The 26,117-nt window shown below is 28.9% G+C and overlaps 1 protein-coding gene across 1 annotated transcript in view; it reads left to right on the forward strand.

The window, feature by feature from the left end:
- LOC129968735 (cellular tumor antigen p53-like) overlaps window positions 1-17,722 on the forward strand; it is a 43,008-nt gene extending 25,286 nt beyond the window's left edge. The window contains exons 10-12 of the mRNA XM_056082929.1: window positions 6,126-6,202; window positions 7,741-7,847; window positions 14,048-17,722. Coding sequence (XP_055938904.1) covers window positions 6,126-6,202; window positions 7,741-7,847; window positions 14,048-14,123 — 260 coding nt within the window. The 3' untranslated portion in view covers window positions 14,124-17,722. The remainder of the gene's footprint in view (window positions 1-6,125; window positions 6,203-7,740; window positions 7,848-14,047) is intronic.
- Window positions 17,723-26,117: the final 8,395 nt, after the last annotated feature.

The following is a 26,117-nucleotide window of genomic DNA, read 5'->3' on the forward strand; positions in this document are numbered from 1 at the left end:
CTAATTTGTTACATATATGTAAAAATACATAACATTTCCTCTGCATGTTTTTGTTTCCATTTTTTCAGAACTTGAAGTTATCAACATAATTGGCTGTAATGGTTTTGAATACTATGAGAAAAGACAGCCTAACTAAAGCCCAGGACCTGTTATTGTTATGATTTTAAGCTTTAATGGGTCTCTTTTATTTAAGAAAAAACATATATATATGGAACAATTTTCGCCCCTACCTTTCTTCAAATGTCAAATCGATCATGCCACGGGAGTGAAAGCATGAAATTTGGGTATTATTATTTGAAACTGGATGCAAAATATTGACCCATTATTATAAATCTGAAACAATTTATTTTAATTAAATAAGTATTTTACAATATTTTTTTCCTCTTCTAAGGAAGCTTTTTGAAGTATAGGATGTTATTGCTATTATTTCCGGATGTATTAGCAATATATTTTTTTGTTTATTTTTAAACGTTATGAACATTGATTCCTAAATTCTTTATATGGATGGATGCTATGGTTGACATGAAAAGGACATTATTGCTAATATTTTCTTTTAACATTTTGTCTTGGTTTAAAATTTCTTATACTTTCAACAAAATGCACTATAATTTTAAGATAATATTAAACACGGAAAATTAATTGAAAAGAAAGACAGCATTTTTTTATGGTTTGATGTATATGAATCTGTTTGCCACAAAAATTTACAAAATTCATTGATACTATCTCTTTTGCAATTTATACCTCTAAAACATTTTTCTTTTTTTGCAATGAAGAAGAATATTGATAAGGACCAATTTTCCATCCCCTCCTTTTATTTTATGGCATTGAGCCTGCATACAACTCATTTTTTAAATTATTATTATAAATTAGCTAAAAGTCAGTGCAGTTTTAGTATCTTTGAAGACATTTTCTTATTTTAACCCTTTCTAAGGCCGTGGGAAGTATGCTTCCCACCAAATTTATCAATATTTGTTTGAAATTATGTAGGTTGGCATTTCTGACAATTTTTTTTTTTTTTACAAAGGCAGAAACTTAGATGCTTCAGTTCTTTATCTTACACAAAATGATGTGTCTTGATTTGTTACTTAATTATTAATTAACCAAATTAATTAATTAATCAAATTAAATATATCTAATAAGTTAAATGAATCCCTTTTCTTACTCTAATTTAAAGCCTAAAAATGTTTTAACATAATATGACTAGAAAAAAATGGCCCTTTAAAGGGTTAATGCAAAAATTTCATTTATAAATGATTTTTTTTATTTTTATTATATATATATTATATATTTTTATATGTAATATATATATAATATGTTTTTATACTGCATTTTTTGTGAGTAAATGTGAAAAACAGTTCTGAGATATGACTGGTTCACTAAAAGTCATTCTAGATGGACATGTATCTTCTAGTGTTGTTAATATATTTCCAAAAGAAGGGAATGGTTTTACATAATTGAAGCTTATCTGAAAATAAGTACGTGAAAATTGTCTTTTTTTCCCCTCCCCTTGACAGGCTTGCCACACTGAGAAAACTTTAAAAATTTAATTTAAAAATCAGCAGGAAAAGATGAGAAATACAGGAAAATTTGAACATTTTCATAAAAACTGGGAAAATGCAGGGAATTTTTGAGTTTCATAGTTATTTTTTTCCCATCTAAAAATTGCCAGTCTCTAAAGATTGCAAGAATAAAAGATCGTAGCCATAGCTTCCGATAATGAAGCAGTACCATTCGAGATTGTGTAATGCAAAAACTTGACCCCATTTTTACTCTCTCTTTCTTTCTTTCTTCTTCTTCTTCTTCTTTTTTTTTTTTTTTTTTCTGTATAGATCAGTCCAGTTTCGATTTGCGAGATAGTTTTTCTTTTTCCATTAGTTTTCCTTATTGCAGCTAAGAAGAATAAACAAGACTTCTGAAAGAATAGAATACATTTCTCTGGCTGGAACATTTAATCTGTGAAAACAACAAGTTTTTTAGTCTATACGACTTGAGTTTTTTAAATTGTTTGTTTATTATATGAGAAATTATGAGCTTTTTGAAAGTAGATTAGATACTCTTTTTTTTTAAAACCATGAGCTACTCAGAATCTGTATTTAATACGCACTGGTTGAATAAAAAAATCCATTTTGATTTTTTTCAATGGGTTTAAGCACTTCCACAAAAATCCATTTGTTGTATACTGCACACTTTGTAAGAAGGTAGTAACCTAAGAAATATGGGAAAACAGACACTTTACCAGTCATGCCAAAAGAGGAAAACATAAAAACTGCCTGCTTGTTCAAGTCAACATTGATGTTGAACTTAGTATTTAAAAGGAATACAGGAAAAAAATGACATGCCAAATCCAAAAATGACGAATTTGATGTCTGAAAGTAAACCAAATTCAAACTTTTTAGAGCTAAATTGTTATGGGCATTAAAACTTGTTGCATCATATTTGTCCTTTAGTGCATTCAATAAAATATCGGAAATATTTTCACATATGTTCACTGAAAGTGAATAGCTGAAATATGTATGTTAGGCCATTCAGAAATGCCATATATTTTTTTATTATGAATTAGCTCCATGAAACTATTGGCTAAAAAATTTGCAGAAATTGATACCCAAATATATGAATTGGCAAAAATGAATAGATAAAAAAAGAAGTAATAATGTTTTACAATGTTTATTTGTTAAGTAATCATCAAATAATTTGTATTATAACAGAAATGTTTTTATGTTTTATTTCACTTGAGTCCTTAATTTTTTGTGACTTGCAGTTAAGGAGTATGACATGTAATATATACTCCCCTCCCACATATATATAAATTTTGTCATGCTAATTTTTAGATAATAAACATAGAAAAATTGTTTTTATTAATGAAATTATAAACATTTTTAATATGCTATTATTTTCAATGATGTTAAATTGTTGCTTCCTTTCCTTACCTTTTTCCACTCATTAAAAGCAATTGCATTATAACTGACACATTCCTTATATTTTGAATATACATACAGGGAATTTTTCCCCCAGTTTTGAGTGGCAACCTTGTCTGAGCATTATATTTTATTTGATATTGATTTTAGTTAAAAGTGCATGAAAATTTTTCAAATACAGTTAAGAACCATATTGTACAATAATTAAAGAGAATAAAATAAAGCAACATTGTCCTGAAGATATTAGAAACATCTGAAAAAAGTCAAGGTAATTTCTTGGAACCTGGAAAAATCAGGAAAATTCAAACAGCAGAAATGCTGCCACCTTGTTAAAATATTTGGCTCCATAATTGATGTACCTATAACTAACTGTTCCTGATTACCTCTAGTATTTTAACTGACAATAGTAAGTTTTAAATTTCAGCTAAGTAAAATCACATTTCCTTCTAAGATTGTATTTTGGTGGTGGAAAGGTAATTATGATGTTATAGGAATGTGAATGATTCATGATCCCTTTAAGTTGTCTATGGAATTACTTATTCTTATTTTTATTCATCAGCAATAAGTTTTGCCATCTTGCATTTCTGGAAGCAAGAGTGCAAGGATGTTATTTACAGATGATTGGAGATCTTTCAGAGGAGCGGTACTTTAATGTCCTAGTGTTACCATATATGTATTGTCTGCAAGAAAAACTTAATGGGGTTATACATTGAATATAGAAAACATTTGTGCAAGAGGGATTTTTTGAAAAACTATTTTGTTGTGCTAATGAATTTTTAAAAAAAAAGCAATAATGAAATAATGCATTATTTTTCCAAATACTTGGAAAAAATCTTAATGCTAGAGTAATTTTTATTGAAAGGTGAAAATTGCTTTGAAAATATTTGTGTAGCTTCATGATTGCAAATATTTTGATATATTAATTTAAAAAATGGATTTATTCAGCTTTTCATTAATTATCGACATCAAGAATTCTCTTGTGTAATTTTAAATGTGTCATTGTAAAATTTTTTTATATGTAGTAAAAGTATAAGAAGACAGTATAGTTATAAAAGTTTATATGTAATAAAAGTAAAGACAAATTGTGCATTGGCATTTCAGCTGTAGTTTGTAGTCCACATCTATCTGTGCATTTTAAAATTTTTCTCTAAAACAATATATGGTACTCATTCTGGTTGACTGTCTCTACTTGTATCTTACGACAGATGATTTATTGTAGATGAGATAACAGTCCCAAAGTATGTGCTTCTAAGTTTATATGCAAATCAAAAACAAAAGAAAAGTTCTATCCATTATCCTTGCTTGCTACAGGATTTCCACAGGTGTGTTTCTAGAGGAAATTTAAATGTTAGTGAAAATAACTGGAAATGATAATCCTTTGCTGAATAAAAGCCTAAAGTTCTGCGATTTTTTTTTCTCTCAATATTTTTGGATCAGATGGAAGATAAATGTTTAGGAAGAAATTAAATACAGAAATGTACTCTGGCAATGTCATTTCTGGAAATTCCATATTGAATATCAATTATCTTAGTATTAAGAGACTATATTGCATTGCAGTTATCATTGATGGTACTACTGAAAAAGTCAAGTCTATCAAGAAAATGTTACTTACTTATTATCTTGAGTAATTTATAAAAAATTAGTTAGTGGAGGTATTAAGATCTTTTTATAACCATTTTTTGATTAAGAATAAGAAGTTACATTACACTGATTGTGGAATGCCTATTTCATTTGAAATATAATACTTTTTAAATAAAATTTCAAAATTTGAATATTGCATGGTGAATTTCATTTTCTATGTAGTGAAATGTTATAGATGATGAAAATTAAATCTGCAATACTCATATTTTATTCTACAAACTAATTTCATAAAATGAAAATGCTTCTAAAACTATTTCATTGTTTTTCCAGTGGTGGGAAATGAAGGAAGAGATGCACTTATATTTGTAATATTTGTTACATATCTAGATTTTGTACACTTGAAGTCTGCACAGAATCTTTTAACAGTACTTTAAAACTGTTATATTTAATAGTATCTAGAAATTTTTTGTAAATATTTTGAGATTATAAATAAGACTCTTGAGTTATAAAATAACTTGCATCTTTCAATAAAAAGAGTAATATTGAAGCTTAGAGTTTAGTGAAAAATCATATGATTTTTTTTTTTTTTTTCCTGTGCAAAGTTGCCATATAAATCTTTGGTAAATGAAAAGTGTGAAATGGGAAGAATTGGTGTGTTTTAGATAATAACTACTCACAAATGAATTTGCTTCTTCAGTCCACAAAAAAAAAAAAAAAAAAAAAAAAAAGCCTATTTTGGGCAAAATGAAACTTGTCTTATAGAACTCAGTTGCATGAAAAGTGATATGTGTTGACTGGAATCTGCCAATTACATAAAGTGCACAAAACAGAAAGGGAATTTGTAGGGCAATTATGGGCAGTTGTGAAGCTTATTATTATGAAATCCTTGCATATTATTTGTACAAAAATTTAATTGGTCTGCATAGGGCAGTACAGGAGTGTAATACAGCCATTGTACAGTGTGTAAGGATTTATAGTTTAAATTTTAATTTATGGTTTTGTACAGCTAGGCTTTTTTGAAGTCTAATTGAATACTTCTTACATTCACCAAAAATATTTTTTCATTTTGGATGAATTTAAATAAATACAAATTTTTATGCGAATAAGATTATATATGTTTAAATCTACAGTGACTCAACTTCTGCTTATTTAACTAAATGATGTCTAAATTCTAATTGCAATTGATGAATGAACATTATTTTTCAATGGGCATTCATGATTATTTGCCAAAATTTTTGCCAATTGCTTCTTTGTTGGCTGATTTTAATTTGTTTCATACTTGAGTTGTTCTTCCTGCCAGAGTGCATAATTTATTGGTTTTTCTAAATGGTTAAACTGCATCTTAATGTGTGACAATTTTTTAAACATATAATACATAGTGCACCAAATATAGTATCTGATTAAACTTGTATTTAATTATAATTTTTAATTTCTAAGGTCATTATATTTGGAGTCTGTCAAATAACCTGCCAAATAATGACATTATGAATTAGAGCCATACTTTCTACAGATAAATTAATTTGTTTATATGCATTGCAATTTAAACAGCATACTTTATCAGAAAATATTTATCAAAAAAATTTCCTTATGTTAAGCTTCAAAAATTAAATTTAACTATTTTATTTGTAGATACTTCAGATTGTCAGAACATAAGCAAAAATTCTAAAGAGAAAAGGTCTGGAGAGAAGAAAGAATTCATCATTAAAGTAAGTTTGGGTCTATAACATTTAAACTTTCCACTAGAATATTTATTAGAGGAATAATAATAAAAAATTATTTTTATTATAGTTTAATGAAGGATTAATATTTTTTATTTCATCTTATTTCATTGATGTGCTTTTATGAATAACATTAAAGCAGAATGTAATCGTGCTATGTCTATCCATTTTTATTTACAAATCATCTCGTTTTCTTTCCCTTTTTTTCCCCCCTCTCTCGGGAATGATTGGAATCTGAAATTTCAGATTTTATTTTCTCATATCTAGAATTTTAAAATTTAATAATATGTATTTGTTGCATTTCTCTGTTTCTTGTACAGTGAATATGCAACTTGAAGAATAATCATATTATATTGGTGACAATGTAAGCCATGCATTAATGTTAGTAATTCAAAATGCTTTGTCATTATTATCATAAAATAAAAATGCTTGTACAGTTTTTTAGATTAAGAAAGAAGTCCATTTAAGTCTTCATGAAAAGAAAATATTATAAACTAAAGTAAATACTTTAAACATAATTTATTCAAAAGCTTTACAGTTTAATTAAAATTTATAGATCACATGAACCATTATTTATTTACTAGGGATTCATTTTTAAAACTTTTTAATATGCAGTTTGATTTCATGTTTAATACTTGAAAGATAAAGTGAAAAGCCATTGTTTGTATCAAAATATCGTGTTGAATTTGTAACTGTTAACAATTATAGCAGACATTCATAACAACAACGATTAGATTTAAATACCTATTACATTGTATAGAAAAAAAATCACTCTTTTTTAATGCAAGTAATTATGATGCAAGAAAACAAATTTAATTTTTTAGGAGAGTTATTTTTTGCTCAACCAAAATAGTTTATGTTTATATGTTTACATATATGTAAGTGCATCATAACAAATATCCTGAATTATTTGAAATTATTTGTGTAAATTTTCTGAATTTTTAAAATAGGTTCAAAATTATATATTATTAACCCATAACCCTAAATTGCTTTAGCACTACAAAAAATATTTGTTTTCCAGTGCTGTTCAGGCCTTCACTATTTGAATTTATATAGTTTCTTGTTGCTGACCATCTTCATCATGTTTATTATTAAGATGTAAACAGCAGAAATTAGCCAAGAGACTTTCTGTTTGATTTGACATAGAACATTTCAGTTCATTCTATCTGATTAACATACTGAACTGATTAACATAATTGAAATTATTGGAAAATGTCATTCAAAGATGAAAGTTAGTTTTGAGTTCTAATATTTTAAAATACAGCATAAGATTGCTGAATAAACTGAGAGCTTTACGAATTAATAATAATAAATGGAACAATTCTCATTTCATATTTTTCTTTTCCTTTGAATGATATATCAATAACTAATTTTTTCTTATAATTAATTTAAATGACATTAGAATGATAAAGTTTACAGATTTTTTTCACCCTTCAAATTTTCTAAATTGATAAACAAGAGTCCAGGGTTTTTCTATTATTTTTATCTACTTGTGTGTCTTTCCATTACTGTATTTTTCTTTTCAGGTCAAGGATAGAGAATGCTACTTATTTTTATCAAAAATGAAATTATTGTATAAAACTTACAAAACAGTTGGTGGGCTTTCTCCTGAATGTAGAGCTCTCCTTCATATGTGAGTATTATTTTTTTCATTCATCTCTCGCACTTTTATTTAACTGGATATCTGTTTTGTGTATGTAGACTTGGAATTCTGTAATGGGTTGTTCCTTCATTTCAGGATGTGCTAGGTATGAAATTTTGCATGCTTATGGTGACTGTTTATTATATTAATATGTTCTGAATTCAGTTATCAGTTAATTATTTTTGATTCCATACACCTGGTACTTTCGAGAAAAAAACTGATTTCAAGCTTTCATAAAATCTATAATAATTGAATATAAATTGTAAATAATAATTAAAATGAGATTCTAATTTTTAGTGTTTTGTTTATAAAAAAACTTTTTTAAATTTAACATTAAATAAAAAAAAATATTAAATTGAGCCATGTTTGATTTTTTTTCCATTAATAATTAATAATTCCATTGATTTTTTTAAAAAAGTTTAGCAAAGTCCTATTTGTGTTACACATTTTATGCAAGGTTCTAATTTTATTTGTTTAAAGTTGAAAGATTTCTTTAAAATTTATTGTTCTTTGTTGGAATTCTTTTAAAACATTATTTTTAGAATAAAAAAATAATATTTGTATCCCCCATATCTGCCAGAACCTAGATGGAACAAATAAGAAAATGGAGCATAAACTTTTTTTAAAAGTGTTTTTTTTCCCCTTTCCCCCATCTAAAAAATGCTGATTTCTATAGATTGCAAAAATAAAAGATCATAGTTATAGTTTCCAAAAATGAAATAATATCATTTGCGATTATAATGCAGAAACTCTCCTTTTCTACTCTCTACCCCTTTTTTCTTTATAGATCAGTTCAGTTTCGATTTGCGAGACAGTTTTTCTTTTTTATATAAGTTTCCCGAATTGTAGCTAATGAGTTTCTGTAACTGCCTGAAAGTATAGAATACATTTTTTTGGCGGTAATATTCAATCTGTGGAAGTAGTATGCTATTGTAGTTGAGTTTATTGAATGATTTGCTTATTATTTGAGAAACTGTCAGCTTATTCAAAGTAGATTAGAGAATTTTTTTTTAAACAATGAGCTGCTCAAAATCTGTATTTAATACGCATTGGATAGATAAAAAAAAGTTAATCAGGCATTTACTAGTCATGCCAAAAGACGAAACATGCAAGACTGCCTGCTATAAAAGAGTCATCATTGAACTTAGTGTCTAAAAGCAGACAAGTCAAATCCAAAAACATCAAAATAAATTTCCAAAAATAAATTGATTTCAAACTTTTTAGTTTAAAGTACAATCATTTAAAGCTGAATTTTTATGGGCATTAAAACTTGCTGTGTCAGATCTGACCTTTATTGTATTCATTGATATATTGGAAATATTTTCACTGAAAGCAAAATATCTAAAAAAGTGTATGTTAGGCTGTACAAAAATGTTTTACCTTCATGAAAATGATGGCTGAAAAATCTGCAGAAATTATGCCCAAATGTATGAATTGGCAAAAATGAATGAATAAAGTAAAGTAATCTTGCTGTTTGTAATGTTTAGTTGTTGCTGTTAAGTAATTATTAAATGATTTGTATCATGACAATGAAAATGTTTTGTGTTTTATTTCACTCAAGTCCTTAATTTTATGTGACATCATTTAAGGGCATGAGATGTAATATATTTGCCCCCACCCCCCACTTTATATATAAATTGTCTTGCTAATAGTAAATTTTTTTATATGTAAATATAAACTCCCTTTTTAATATGCTATTATTTTAAATAATGTTAAATTGTTGTTTCCTTTCCTTTTTTTTTTCCATACCATATTGCATTATAACTAGCACATGAGTTTTCGTATAACTTCGTATCCTGAATACATACAAGGAAAACATGGGGAATTCCCCCCCCCCCAAATTGAGTGGTAGTTATTTTAACATCATTTTATGATTTGTGAGTAGTGAGGTATTTAAGTATTTTACTTCAAGTAATTGTTATGCAAAAGTGTAAAACTTTTTAACAATATGCAATATAGAAAATATGTATTTCATTCATTGCAGATTTTTAAAACTGAATGCACTGAATGATTCAAGGCTCACAAATATAAAAGTAAAACAAATTGTTTATGAGGCTATAAAGCTACTTGTAGGTCATTTGCTGCTCTTACCACAACATGTCAAAACTAAATTAATTCCAATAAAATTCATTCTTTTACTTTTTTTTGTTATACAAAGTTTTTAATGAAAAAGGTATAATAAACAACAACAAAATCAAATCTGAGTTTTGGGCCAATCTTCAGAATTTAATCTTTGAAAAACACGCTTTTGGAATTATGTTTGTCTGACACGATAACTTCAAATCATCTTGGACAATAATTTAACACTAAATTTGAAAATTCTCACAAATTTTGAATAAAATTTATTTCCATGAAGATTTTTTTTTTATTGTGTGTGTGTGTGTGTGTTTATTCGAATGTGAGGGAACATGATAACTTCAAAATGCAGATACTACAACAGTAAAATTTATGACAATTTTAGGTGAAATATAGATAGAAATAAAGATTTTGAATCATATCTGCATTGGCCATGTGTTAGTCTGCATATTCGTGTGCCTGTAAATACTATTGCAAAAAAAAAGTAAATTATCTTCAATTTTTGAAATTATAACTCTGTTGCAAATTTTTGTTCATTGATTCATTTGGTAGAACAAAAAAATTCTGATTCTAATTTTGTTATTATGTTGCAAAGCACAAAATGTTCGTGTGTGGGACTCTTAAATTAAAAATTCGAGTATTTATCTTACTCAAAACTCCTACTTTTTATGTGGAGGAAGGGATGATAATACCTTAATTAGAGAATATGCAATGAAGTATTAGGGAGCAAGGTGCATAGTGTCCTGAAAATGCTTAATTTTGAGAAAAAGGGCTTAATTTTTTCAAGGAGTGCAAAGACAGCATTTTATTGGTTTTGTTTCCCTATAAGTTGAATACGATTATTTGAAAGCGTAGTCATAAAGTCTTGTTTATCAGATGTATCAAGAAAGAAAAGAATTCGGGCAAGGAATTCAGGGTGAAATAGACCCAGGGGTGTCAACGCATATTAACCCTCTCGATTCCAGCGGGGCGGTTTGAGAATTTACCCTATAATATCCACGTGGGTCGGTTTGGGGCGGCTGTTAGCCGTTTTAGGGGAGATGGGTATTAAAAGAGGCTCCTCTACTGAACACTCCAGGAGGTCCTCGTTATCTTCCACAATCGCGGCTTTTTCACAGTAGTTTCCCCTGTGCCTTGGGGCGGTAGGGGTTGAGGAGGGATTCAGTAAATAGGTTGTTGGCGTACATTTTGTATTTTGAAAGGGTTTTAGTTTCTATTTTCACGTGTTGTTAGCTCAAAATTGGAAAGATTTTATGGCCATTTATAAAAGAAATTTTCCACTGAAGTTCTCTGGTAACGATGAATGATATATAAGGATACCGACACGTTTATTTTTCGGACAAGCATCAGAAGCCCTTTTCAGTAGTAAGACTATTGTAATGATATAAAGACAAACCATTGCATTGACACTGCGGTCTATTCACATCGCAGTTTTCTCACAAAATGGGTAGCGACAGTTGTTACTATGGAAGGAAGTCGTTTTACACTCCAAGCATCTTATTCTTTCATCAAAGGACTGTCGGAAATTCTGAGGCCGTGTACAAACTACTGCTTTTAAAATAGAATTAAAAGACAAAAAAAAAAAGATTGGGAGTATTCTTTATCGCCCTCTTTAAAGAGTGAGATAAGTTATATAAATACTGAGTTCCTTTTTAGAATGCCATTCTGAAAATTTCTCTTCAGTTGTGAATTGCTACTCTTTATTTTATGTACTGTGAATCGGGTGTTTGGATTATCAGAGTAATTTTTCTATTGAAACGCTTATTATTTCTTCATTATGAGTAAAAGAAATCGTGAACACACTGAAGAAGAAATTAAAGCAATTTTACTTGATTCTGATGAAACTGACAGTGATCTATCAGATGATGGTTGGCCAAAAAATGATACTTTAGCTGATCTCTCGTTTATTCTAAGCAAAGAAGCAGGAGATGAAACTAACGTCGGTCAGATGAACGAGAGAGAGAGAGATGAGGAATCAAAAAATGTTATATAATGTACATATTATCAAAAATTTGCAAATGATTCCCTCGTGTGTAAATTTGTGGAAATTTAACATGAAGCTTTCGTTCAAAAATTTATCTTGTCTTAACAATACTATAGAAAACTTCACATAACATTTTAAAATCAGAAATTCAGCTTGAAAAATTCAACATGACAGTTCATACTAAAAAAGTAATATTTATGATTGATGTAATTTTAAATGTGTTAAATCTTCATATTTAGTTTATGAAGAATGTAATGTTGTAGTAAAATGTTCAGGCTGAAAACTGAAGGAATGTATTTTCGAAATATATTTCGCTGAGTAATTTTTCCCCCGAATTTTATTTCATAAATGTTTTTATATCATTATTAAATGAAGTTTTAAAAATATGTTAACTCATCTATCGAAACAATTCGATAGATGAGATATATAAGATTTGACGTAATACATTCCCTTGGTTAGAAAAAAATTTTAATAGTTATATTTTAAAAGATTAGTAAAAATGAGTGGCAAAATAAAGATATTTTTGGAATTTATATTTACCCTACATTCTTTTTCGATTATTTAATGTAAAAGCAAGAATGCGTAAGGTTTTGGGGAAAAAAATGTGAAAACTTCTTTAAAAAATTTTCTAAAACTTTTCTCTTAGTATCACTATCGTAAATGCAAAATAATATTTTATATTTAAAAATTCAATAAAGATAATCGTTTAAATTGAAAAAAAAATGCTAAAGACAATAAAAAAAAAAAATCTTAGCTGAGTGTTGAAAGAACATATTATTTTCGAAACATCTTTCAAAAAGAGCAATAACATTTTTTTATCCAACGATTGTTTTTATTTTGGTATTAAATGAAGGTTTAATACATTATCTTGTTTATCACTGAAAAGCATTCACATCTATACTATGTTAAAAAATGAACTAATTGCATTGATATATATGTAATGTATGTTTTACATTACTATGCAAAAAAATTTTACATGGTAATATATGACATATTATTTAATTTTGGCAACAAAAAAATGTAAAAGCCTATTGAGAATCAAATGAAACATAAAAATATTTTTGAAATTGCTAGTAAAGCAAGTTTTGATTTAAATGGTTTGTAAGCCTAACATAAAACTTACAAAAAAAAAAAAAAAAAAAAAAAACTATTTTCTAAATTATAGAATAAATTTCAAATTTTTTGTAAAAAAAAATACCCCACAAAGATGATAAGCGAAACACTTCACACTAAAAAATATAAATACATTAGAATAAAACTCTTAAGCTGATGGAAAATGAATCTCGTTGTCGAAAACCGCAAGGCAATTATTCAAGGTAGAGCGTCGACAGTTTTATTACTTCAGAGTGAGGGGTTAAACTGCCCCTCAGCTAGGAAGAGTCCATGTCTTTCAGAGCCAGGCTGAAAAAGTCTGGATGTTAAAGGGAGTGCCACTTGAAAAGTGCTTGGATGTTAAAGAGTTAAGATAATGCTCATGGGACTTCTTTCTTCAGTAATATTTATTGCCATTTGTTGAAATAAATAATTATAAATAATGAAATATGTACTGTGCTATAATTGTTATGGCTCAAAAAACATTCTAATTTTTTTTAAAAAAAATTCAAACAGATATATATCTGATTAATTTTATTCCCAAAACAGAGAGTATTGCAATTTTTTTAGAAAGTATAAAAAAGGTGACCAGAGATATCAGACATCGGTGGACTTCTTTTCTTGAGTCAGTATCGCCAGGATTTGTAGTGGCAAACTGCTGTCTTTAACATAATCCATCCATATTACTGACAAATTCTCCGAACTGGCATTCTCTTCAAGGCGGTTGGCCTTCAGTCACAGGTGGTCAATCTCTGACCTTCCTCCTCATCGTCCCCTACATCTGTCATTCTGTTTTACGAGCAGTAGGTCACACTTTGAGAAAACCTTCTCAAAATTCTCTGTATTGCTCCAAATGTGCTTCCCACAACAGAAGAAAGCTTATTTGGCATTCTTAAATTTTATATCTGATTGTCATTATAGTGATTTTGTTTAAATGTAGCATAAGTTTTTGTATGCTTAAATATTTTCTGTTTTCAGATAATAAATTAGTACTGATTAGAAGCAGCGTCTGATTGATTTAAATACTTTTTGTTTACAGTTTGAGAAGCAGCAGTGATGAAGATGAAAAACCATTTGGTTCTCCTACTCATATCTTGGGATTAGATGGCCCATGAAAGGAAATGTTGAATTTTAAATCATCTTCTCGCATTCTATATTATTTACACTTGTTTTTTTTTTTTTTTTTTTAACACATAGATCCTTTTACCTTTGGTAAATGTTTTTTTAGGGTGAAGGGTATATTTTAAATTTCAGTTATTAAAAACATCTGCATTTTATATTATATGTTGTTAACTACATTCTTCAGAATTAAAAATTTGCTCAAGGACCTTTTGTTTCCAAATAAAGTAGTTCCTGTTTTATTATAATGGCAGATGCTCATTGGAGGGAGAAGCCAAATGTATGTGATGCTAGTGTAAACATGTGAAGGAATGTAAATAATAATTTGAGTCAATTTGTTTTGATATGCTATGATTTTGTTTTAGTAACTGTAATATTTTCTAGGGAAATGAAATTGCTGTAGAGATAGAAATGGGGATAGTTCTTTTTTGAAATTCTTTTATAAGATCTCGTACAAAAAGTGACTGATGGATGGGAATTGATATCTTGTTTTGTTTATCTTAATTTAAAAATTTTGCTAATTGAAAATATATAGTTTCTCTATATTCTAATAAAGCAGGAAATGAAAGTTTAGAGTAGAAATTTCATGATTGTTATTCTTAAATTACAGCAATAGTTTCTCAATTTTATTTTGTTTGTAAGTAATTAATATCTTGATATTTCATTCATGTCATTATTAGCTGATTTTACTAAAATTTATGAATAAGAAATTGTATTTTTTAAAATTTTGGATAAGAGATTTGATTTTATATGATACGATAACTGTAAATTTTTGTGTTTTTTTATTGCATCATATCTGCTGATTTGCTATGTATATGTGCATTATTTTATTTTATTTCTTATGAACTAGCAGTTTGAACAATTTTGTAGAATTAGTTAATTTTGGAACATCTTAAGAAGTTAACTTTTTATATATTAACATTGCACCATTAACTTATTAAAAAATGTAAAACAAGTTAAAGTAAAGGTTAATTCCTTTGTAACAATCTAAAGTTTGTTCTGTTATTCTTAGAAGCTTGAGAAAGAATTCATGTTGCTTGTTCTTAAGAAATGCAGAGTACTTATAGCTCATATAACTGCCATTGTTGAAATCTGAGAGAAAGGCAATAATATTTTTAGTGACAATTTCATTTATTTAGATACGAAGTCATTCAAGGTTTTAAAGAAAAATTGTTGATTGAATATTTGTTAGTGTATAGAATTGACTGAAATTGTCAATTCATTTCTATTGTGAGTAATATATAACTTAATTGAATTTTTACTTCTGTTCTTTTGCTTTGATCATTAGAAGTGCTTGTAAATGATAGCCATCTGTTATGACTAATGTATGCTTTTAACCGAAATGAAATAAGCTTAAGGTTACACAGTCCCCTTTTTCAAAATTTTTTTCTAGGAACAGTATTTATGATTTTTTTTCAGATTATATTATTGCATTGATTCTGATAAAAAAAAATTGACAATTTTCTAGCACTATTATTTTAAAATTTTTTAAAAAAAATGAAAATTTTTAAACTTTTATGAAATGTTTAATTTTAAATGTTTTTAATTAATTAAAGTAATTTAATAGTTTTTTATAACTTAACCGCCCCCCCTCCCCCCAAAATGAAAATTTTTAAATAATAACTTTTACATTTAAAAAATAAATTAACTAAAATTCTCACAGCTAAACTAATAATAATTCTTATAATACGTATATATGAAAGCATCTATAAAATTTTTTTAAGCCACTATCTTTGGGGGGGGGGGCAACTCTTAGGGAATAGAAAATAAGTGCATCAGCAAAAATAAACACAAGAGAAAAATACATTTAAAGTTGTAAATTAGAAATTAATAATGCTTTTGGAACTTTTAATTTTTTAATATTCTGTTTCTCAACCTATAGTATGTACAAAAACATTAAACTAAAACTGATTCTAAAGATTTTTTCTTGTTCAAAACTTTCTTTGTAACTTTACTCACCAAAAATATGAAGAATTTAAAAATATTAAGTTTGACATTTTTATTAAAAAAATGAATGAAATTCTCAGATATAAAACCCCATATTCATATCCTCCAACAGCCACGAAATTCCTGTAGTTGCTATGGAAGTTAGGTGGAAACTATGGAGTTACAGATATATAATGAAACAACAAAAATAAGTGAGAAAAATGCATGTAATGTTTGTAAAGTTATGAAAAGGGACTAATAATGCTTTTGAGGTTAATGTTATTTCCTAATCTATAAAATGCACAAAACACTATTTTAATTAAAATTGATTTTATAGATTTTTTTTCTTATTCAAAATTGCGATTGCCCAATATATTACTGTCACTGAACAACATATTATTCAGCTGAATCAGAACTTAATATTTTCGTAAAAGTTTTGAGAAGAATACATGCATAGAAAATAATAAACACTTACACAAGTAATAATAATAGAAATAACCAGATAAATATAATCATAAATAATGCCTTCTAAATTTTTCTCAGTTTTAAATCAATGCAATTTAGCTGGTTTGATTTTTTTCTCCGCCACTTTATATTTCACTAATTTTGTTTTATTTCGAAAAAAATTCTCTTGTGAATCAGTGTATTTAGCTAAATATTTTGATATGTATCAAAATTTGATTTGATGTGTACTGCAAATTCTGTTGATTTTCAGAAATTTTATTATTTTTGCTAATCTGCCATCTCTTGAATCTCTGCCATCTTTAAAAACTGGAGAGTGTTTTTAGAACATAACTGTAATTTGTGCATTTCAAAGGATTTGTACTTTTTTACAAATCTTGAAATAAAATGCAGTGAATGAGGGAAAATGAATAAGGGAAATAAAATATCTAAATAGAAATAAAATAAGATCTAGGTATAAATTTTGATATCAATAATTTTTCTGTATAATACATGTTATATTTCAGTTGCTAGGAAATATTTTTTGAGATTTTTCGATGTAAAATCTTATTTGGTACTTTTTAATATATTTTTGAAATAAACCTTTCATCTCAAAGTATAAAATAGGTATTTGAAATGTATATTTTTTATGATTGCAGTCATTGGATTAAATGTTTCCCTTTACCAGTCAAGTTTTAAATAACTGTGTATCTGTAGGGAATTTTTTTACTATGCATTTGTTACTATTTATAAAATATAGTTTTTCAGCTGGCCTGAAAAACTATCTATATTTTTCATCTTTTTTTAAATGCCATGTTTTTTGTAAATATATTTTTACAATTATTTCTTTTAAAGAGTGGGAGAAGTTTTGACATTTCCTGTGCCTTATCTTGTTCATGATTTAAGTTTTGTGATTTTATGAATGCATGAAATTTTTAGAAAACAGTTGATGTTTTTGATTGGTCATCAATCTTTCTTCCAAAGTATGATCAAAGTTCTCTATGCCAACTACATTTTTTTCTTCTTTATTTTAAGAATAGTTTTATTTCTCTTTTTATTATTTTTTTTGTAGTGTAACTGGTATATATTTTCTTTTCAGGGTAGTACCTGAAGTACAAACATTTGTAGTTATTATAATATTTTTTATTTGTATGCTTTATCTTTCTTGTTTATAAGATAGTGTACTTTTTGTGATGTTTGTCATTTTATGTACTTCATATTTGTGCCACTTTGAGTTTTTATGTATGTGAATATATATATTTACCATTGATGAAGTATTGTGACTCATTATTAAAAACAATTTTTTATTAACTGTTTCCAAAATAATTTCAGTAATCCCACAAAATAAATTGTCTATGGTATCCTTAGGTATGGTTATCTACATTGTTCAGAAACAAATGATTTTATCAAATTTTCCAATAAATGAATGGGAAGTATGTAAAGTAGTCCTTAAAAATAAACTTATATAATTTTGATTTTGTGACCCCCTCCCCCCCCTCCCCTCCGCTTTTTTTTAAAGGATTGCTACCAAGTTTTAAACAAATTAAATTTCCCAACATTTGAATAAATCCCCCTCCGTCCCTCCCTCTTTCCTATCACTATGATTTCAACACAGACTCAACTTTCATGTCGAGAGAGGAATATTTCATGCTTAAACATGTTTGTCCTTGTGCTTTCTGTAAATCCATTCATTGGCCAATTCAAATATATCAGTTTGCAATGAACTGTGAAAGGGTACATTTTGGGAGGAGGATGGGAAAGATATGCTTGGTTCTTAAATAATTTTATTTTATATTATATATATATATAATTTCTGCATTAAATTGTAACCAATCATTTTAACAAGGAAATCACACTGAGTGTATAGATTTCCTTGCAAATACGCAATGTACCTTCTGCAAATATGTGAATTATTTTAAAATTAAATAGAATGGTGCACTTGTGGGTATCACACGAGCACATATTAGCCTCCATTTTAACAAATTTTATTGCCAGAGTAGTAATTACCTCGGAAAAGTAGAAATAAATATTGAAATTTAAATGTTCATCTGATTAAAAGAGGCAGCAGATCTTACATTGAATTTAGCATTTCAGTATATAAATGATCAGATGTAAAAATATACATGACTAAAGCTTCAGCTTTTCATCATTTGGTTTGCGCAGTTGATTCTACACTGCATCTTGTGTAATGTTTTTTAAGTGTTGAGTGCACAGCAAGGAATCCTGTTATGTAGTATAAAGCAGAAGAGACATGTCTAGATTATTGATAAACTGAAATACTCACCTCAAACTTTCTTTTTTGCTTTAATTGCAAAAACTTTGATAATGTTTGCTTTTTTTTATTTTCTTTCTACTCTCTCTCCTTAACAACTAATAACTTTGAATGCATTCAACTTATTCTTTTGTAAATTTAATACAAAATTATGTCTACACTTTTAAGTAGAAAACAATTTTCAGTTCATAAATAATTCAAAAGTTCTTAAAGCACAATAATGAAAACAATGACATTTTTTAGTTTTTTTCTGTTTTCAAATTAAGTTATCAATATTTTTCTTTTATATGTATATATATATGTATATCGTTAAGTTAGGAAGCGAGCGACAATAACGATAATTTAATGCTTGTTTATTTTTAAAGTATTAACTTTGCTTAATAGGTTCATTAATATTTTTATGATGTTCCCTCTTACCTGCTCCGTCCCAAAATAGCCCTAGTGTTGCTTCAAACGGGACGTTAATATAACTAAACTAAACTAACCCTCTTACCTGCTATTAAAGGCCTAATTTTTAAGTTTTGTATGTATCGTATCTGAAAACGTAAGAAAAGGGGTTAACAAAAGTTTTTCTTATTGATTATCTTATTCAAGGTCCATTTTCTTTTCTGTGCATTTTTGCTTTCATCGGGATAACAAAAACGTATTAATACACAGATAAAAAAATTTAAAGCAAGACAGTAACAAAAAAGTTTTTTTTTTTTCCAATGCTATGTTATTTTTTTACATGCATATCATGGTGCGTGATCGGCTCCTCGACATTTATAAATAATTACCCTAACTAGTCTTTAATTAGTTACTAATAATCTAACAAGTTCACTTTTCAGCATATGAAAACGTTATTGCAACAAATCTGTTTTCTGTTCAAACTCTTCCACGAGTTCTCTGAACTAATCTACTTGGAGACATTGTTTAGGGTAACAAATCGGGCTCACCTCCCAATTTCTAAAATGAAATTCTTCAAAATACAATCATTAACCTATCATGATAAGATTATTCAAACGATCTGAGCAATATATTCCATTCAAGGCAAAAATTGGAAACCTACCAAAACATCCTTGGAACCACATTCTGACTAAACTATTAACAGGACAGATGAGTCACTGATGGAACATTATACTAAAACTTACACCTAATCTACATATAGACTAACAACTATACAGAGCATTCTACTCTTCCGTCCAGATGGTAATGAGGAAAACTAATATTTCATTTATTCTCGAAAGAAATATGAAAATCGGTACAAAAAAAACAATGATATTGCGGTACACACGAGTGGCAACGAAAGAGTTTTGCTAAAATTTAAAAAAAAAAGAAACTTCCTACAAGAATTGATAATAATTCCTTATCTAAATGTATAATTTATGATTTCTACTAAAGTGAAAGTGCAAAAAAACTCTTATTCAGAATTTCCCACATTCTACTGCCCTAGATTTAAGTTTTTCTCTGCATCAATGGAAGAATGCGCAAATTGCATAAGGTATTCCAAATCCCCACCTAGGTCATCAGGCCGTTGGCAATTATGTGGAAGAGTATCCTTCTTTTCCATTTCGAGGTCCAAGAATTTATCAGCTGTAGATGTCTCATTTGAAGGAAGAAATTTAACAAAGTGTCAATCAGGGGTGTTTGTGCTCCGGGGAAACCCCGGAATTCCGGGGATTTTGAACTTTGATACCCGGAAATTCCGGGGATCGTCGTTCAAAAGGAAGTAGGAATAATAATGAATTATTTATTTTGATCTGGGTAATTTTGTTTGCTTTGAAAGCAGAAAACGCAAGGTCAGTGTGTGTGGTGAAAACTTTTCCTTTCTTTCTCCAAAGGCAGTGATAATGCGTGAAAAGGGGGAAAAAACTTATTTTTTGTTCTTTCCTTATTACGAGTTATGACTCATTCCCCCGGTTCTCGGACATTCTCTTCTGGATTCTTTTCGGCAAGTAGGCGCGGCAGAAAAAAAAGGGAGAGACTTCGTTTGACCAGATGTGTGATCACGTGACCTGGGTTCAAAGGTCTTAATTTTGCAAAATTAATGGTTATTAATTTTGCAAAAAAAGTAATTCATTGAACTTTTATAATTAGGTCATTCAATACTTCATAATCGTAATTTTTCATTTCTCCCCCCCCCCCATTTCTCGAAACTCCAAAATGTCGGTAGTAAGTCCGTAAAAGTTTCAGGGGATTTTTTGGGGTCCCACAAACACCCCTTGTCAATACAGGGCTTGGGAAATGCAATAAAAGAACTAATGAAATACTTTTATTATTAATTAAACTTAAGAGTCATTACCTTGGCTTCAACTAAAGACATAAGCAGGCCAGCTAAAGAATGAATAAACGAATCTGATAACTAACTACAGAAACATAGGCCTTGGGTGCATGACCAATTAAAAACTTAGTGCATAAAGCGTGATTTCATACATTATCTGCGTACAAGGAGAAGAAGCAATTTATATGACTTAATTTTCAAAAAGCACCCCCCCCCCGCCCTTCATGCTAATTATTTCCTTACAAATATGTTCAAAAGTACGATTTCATCACCACTTAAAAAATATGATAACTTACAAAAAGACCAAAATTTGAAAGTTCTTCATTACAACTTGCCAGTGCAAAAGCATTCAAAATTTAGTAACAGAATTTTTTTTACTCAAAGATTTAATGAATATATTTGCCTTATTATTTTTACTATTGAACCTATCGTATTTCTAAAGAGTTTGACCATTTAAAACTATAGTTTTTTTTCCCAAGATGTTTCATTCCAATTAAGGCTAGTACATTAAATTTTTCAGCGTTATGCAATGTTTCTTATCATTAAATATATGTAACATAAAAATTAGCAATACCTATTCATTCTACTGGTCTTTCTAAACCACCAATAATTAAAAATACATGGATTTATCTTCTACATTCTTCAGTTCATTAAACAAATTTTTGTTATTACAGAAATGCCATGTTGCTGCAGTACCAACAATTCTGTTAAATTTACCAGTTTCTAATCAATTTTAAGTTTTATATTTATCAAAACAATTAGCCATCTTAGAAAGTTTCAACTTAGGCGAATTAGAATTTAAGTAATTATAATTTCTCTTTAAATGCCCCATTTGTTACAGGCATAACAATGCTCTATTTTCTTTTTAAATTTAGATTTATTTCTAAAAGTTTTCCTTTTAAATTTTCAAACAATGTTAGTATATTAAATGTATGACTGGCAACATAAGCATTCTCAGTATTATCATTTATTTCCTTTTCCAATTGTTTAATTCGGTTTTCCTTCAGATATTAATTCCTTCAATTTATTCAATTTAAAATCCATATCGAACAATGGGTATAAGATTTGCATAATATCTCGAAAATCCTGAAAAAATGTCCGAACTGTTTGAAACACTATGTATTTCCTCTAAAGGATGTCCGATATCTTCTAGTCCATCTATGTCTGCTCAGTACTAATGATGCCAAAAAATCTTTAAATACTGAAATACATGATGTTGAAAATTGACAGTTTTTTTTGCCAAAAATTTAAAGTTTAAAAGGGCTTTGTCTTTCTTCTGTTGTGGGAAGCACATTTGGAGCAATACAGAGAATTTTGAGAAGGTTTTCTCAAAGTGTGACCTACTGCTCGTAAAACAGAATGACAGATGTAGGGGATGATGAAGAGGAAGGTCAGAGATTGGCCTCCTGTGGCTGAAGGCCAACCGCCTCGAAGAGAATGCCAGTTCGGAGAATTTGTCAGTAATATGGATGGATTATGTTAAAGACAGCAGTTGGCCACTACAAATCCTGGCGATACTGTCTCAAGAAAAGAAGTCCACCGATGTCCGATATCTCTGGCCACCTTTTTTATACTTTCTAAAAAAATCGCAATACTCTCTGTTTTGGGAATAAAATTGATCGGATATATATCTGTTCGAACTGTTTCTTCAACAAACCTGGCTTTGGATGCACTTTGTTTTTGGATATTAATGTCGCATGCTGCTCCTTAACGCCACAGTAAATAGTTGCTAATGCGCGGTCTTCTCTTTTGAACTCAGATTTTCAGCACCTCGTTGCGGATTCATCCAGCTGTGACTCGGTTCCATTCACTGTTGATGAACGTATTATATATATATATATATATATATATATTTGTCGTGTGACTATTTTTAAGCCAAATTTTGCGCAGTAGCTTCTGAGGGTAAAGACCCCTGAGCATCCGAGGGCAGAAGTCTGACTTCTACCTCAAATGAAGATAGCACACACACACTCGCTTGCCTTTTACAGGGGGGCTCATTCACGCACCTCACAGAGAGAACACAAGGAAGAGAACAACCATGCCCGAACCAGAACTCCAACCCGAAACGCCTAGATCACAGGGAAGACTCGCTATCCCTAGGTCAGGACGTCGGCGTTGATAAACGGTTCATCAGTAGGAAACGCATCTTTTCTTTCTTCCCATTTCAGTTGGCTCTGTTTAGCAATGGAAACAGCCAGAAAGGTGATTCATTCGACCCATTTCAGCTTCTTAAATGTTGGTCTCATTGACTGCTGGCCCACGTCACAAAACTCGGTAAATTCACGGTAACGGGAAAAGATAAGCGGGAAAATATTTTGTGAGTATTTCCCAGCCTTTTTCAAATTTATTTATTTTATGTAAGATATGAAAAATGCATTTGTGAAAATTGGTGTATTTGTGAAAAATGTTCTATCTACATTAGATTCCTTATGTATTTATTTTACAATGACAGGATTTATGCTAAAAACAAATGCATTTTATTAAAAAGCAATTGAATCTTTAATATGAAATCCTCTATCTTCATTTTTAGGCACATATTTTTATGGTTAAGTACTTTTTCTCCCCGATTGCAAACTTATTCCGGCCAAAAAGTGAGTTTTATCCTCTCAGTTGCATGCATTCGTTTTTCTTAACTCCTTTTTATACAATGAGGCATCTGACTCGCGCATCGAATAAATAAATTTCTAATTTTAATTTGCAGTTAAGCGAAAGTATTAAACATTTTAAAATTCAAAAATCACTTGAATACGCATCAATATCTCAAATGCCCTTTTATTATACTAGGGATTGAAATAATAATGTCCCAAATATGGTAAGATATGCCGTCTAATTAGGAAATTTAATAAATTCATAAGTCAAGCAGTTAATGTGTTATATATAAATATTCTATGAATAACTCTTTTATTCATCATTTTTTCAAAACATATTTATCCAAAGTATATTAAAAATTTAGTACTTGAAATTATATAGTTTCTGCGGGGAAGAATTATTGGTAGAAGAAACGAAAAAAAAAAAAAAAAAAAAAAATATGTTCTCTGATTACATAGTTATAATATTGAATGCAGAATCTGAAGAATTTAGGTAGTAATTTATTTAACAAATTAATTTCGTATTTGGATAGCTCTTTTAATGTAGCTAAAAAGTCAGCATGCCACAGATATTTATTTTTTGTCGTCAATTGCAGGCTGTAATATTTCTTGAGCGCAATAATTGCAGCCTGATAAATTAGATTGCAAAAAACTGATATTTTACTGTTAAATAAACTTAAGTTACAATTATACAATTTACTCATTCCACTGATTTATAATGAATTCACATAATTTGGCTACGGCAACGTAACTTTTCTTAGCATGCATATTGAACAAGACTGTCGAGAGAAAAGAGTTTTTTATTAAATTTAGTTTAACCATTAACTAGATTTCAGCCGGAGAATTCTCACAGAGAAATAAATAAAATAAATTTACCAATTCGTTACCGACGAAGTAAAAATTACATGATTAAAACGACGATTAATTTTAGAACTATTATTCATTGAATTCTGAATTAGGAAAAACAATTTTATCGGCCTCTTCATGTATTATGTAAAAGAAAATGACCCCAACAATTCCACTGGCAGGTAATCAAAATACTCGATGAAAATATTTTTTTTTCATAACCTATAATAACACCTTAGTCGAAAGACAAAGAACAGCCGACGAAAATGCGGCGTCTTTTTCACTTGCCAGCTTATTGATTATTCTGCTAAATGTAGTGCAAATTATAAGCTGAATGATTGACCTTCAAAACAGATGCCTGAAAATCTGCGGAATTAACATCTTCGATATCCATTGTCGGTCGACTAAAACATGTTGCGTTGTCTTTTTGTCGGTATCTTATTCATCTGTCAACTTGTCAGCTATATTGCCAAAACTAGTGCAAATTATAAGCTGAACGAACGACATTTGAATCAGATGTTTGAAATTCTGCGGTCTTAACGTCCTCGATATCCATCGTATTGATTTCCTAGTAAGGCGATGAAAAATTATCCGCAAAATGTGCATAACCAGCCACCTTATAAACCACTTTAACCATTACTTAGATATTTCGATTGTTTACAATATTTTAAGGTGGCTTTTAAATTATCATATTCGAGAATGTGCAGTTCTCCACAACCATCCTGAAATGGTGAAGAATTTTACTGATGAAACTCTCAATCTCTCGTTGACGGGGGAGGGGGGGGGGTGCCAACAGGGGGGCAATTGCTACTCCCCCTGCTTTCTATTGAAAACTAAGTCATTGAAAATATTCAAATAGGTGCAGTATTTAGGGGAGTAAAAGCTTTTCAACCCTGTATAGAAAGATGAATGTTTGTATATTCTTTACATATGGCTCAGTTTTTTTATTCGATATGAATGGAATTTGATAAACTTCTTTTTCAAAACAAGATAGCCGCTGTCAACCTTCCAAAGTTCAAAAGTTAGTTGAAATATCAGTCAATTAAAAATCAACCAAGTGTTTGTTGTTTTTTAATTATATCTTCAGAAATGTTACGTCATAATAAAGATTTTTTTATTCTATGTAAAAAAAAATTAAACAGATTACTTTCTAAATGAAATTAATTTTATGCTTTATCAGGAGCATCTCATGCTGTTTGCATTCTTTTCTCCATTTTTAATAAAATTTTTGATATACAACCTTAATTTGAATGCAAACAGCATGAGATGCTATCTCCTGATTGTGAAAAGATAGCACAGTGCTCGAATAAAGATGATTAGGTGATTTTGATGTTAAGAGTTTGATACAAAAGAGTGGATAAGGAAATCCCAGGTTGAACGTTTTTAAATCATTTCAAGAGAACAACTTTGTGGGTTCTATATGTAGTGCATTTTAACAAGATATAACAATGTTGTTGACTTCACGGCAATTGATGCACATAGTCAAGAAAGCTGAATTCGTGTAAGAAATCTGGCATTATGGTTATTTTACTAATTATATGTATAGCTCATAGTCTGCTTCTAGTCAATTTAGAGATGATAACAATATCCAGGAAGCTTGAATTTTGCTTCTATGATAATTTTCCGAGGTTATTTGGATTGAATCCCTCCTGAGGTT

Source organism: Argiope bruennichi, chromosome 5 (genome assembly GCF_947563725.1).
Source record: "Argiope bruennichi chromosome 5, qqArgBrue1.1, whole genome shotgun sequence".
Classification (NCBI taxonomy): Eukaryota; Metazoa; Arthropoda; class Arachnida; order Araneae; family Araneidae; genus Argiope; species Argiope bruennichi.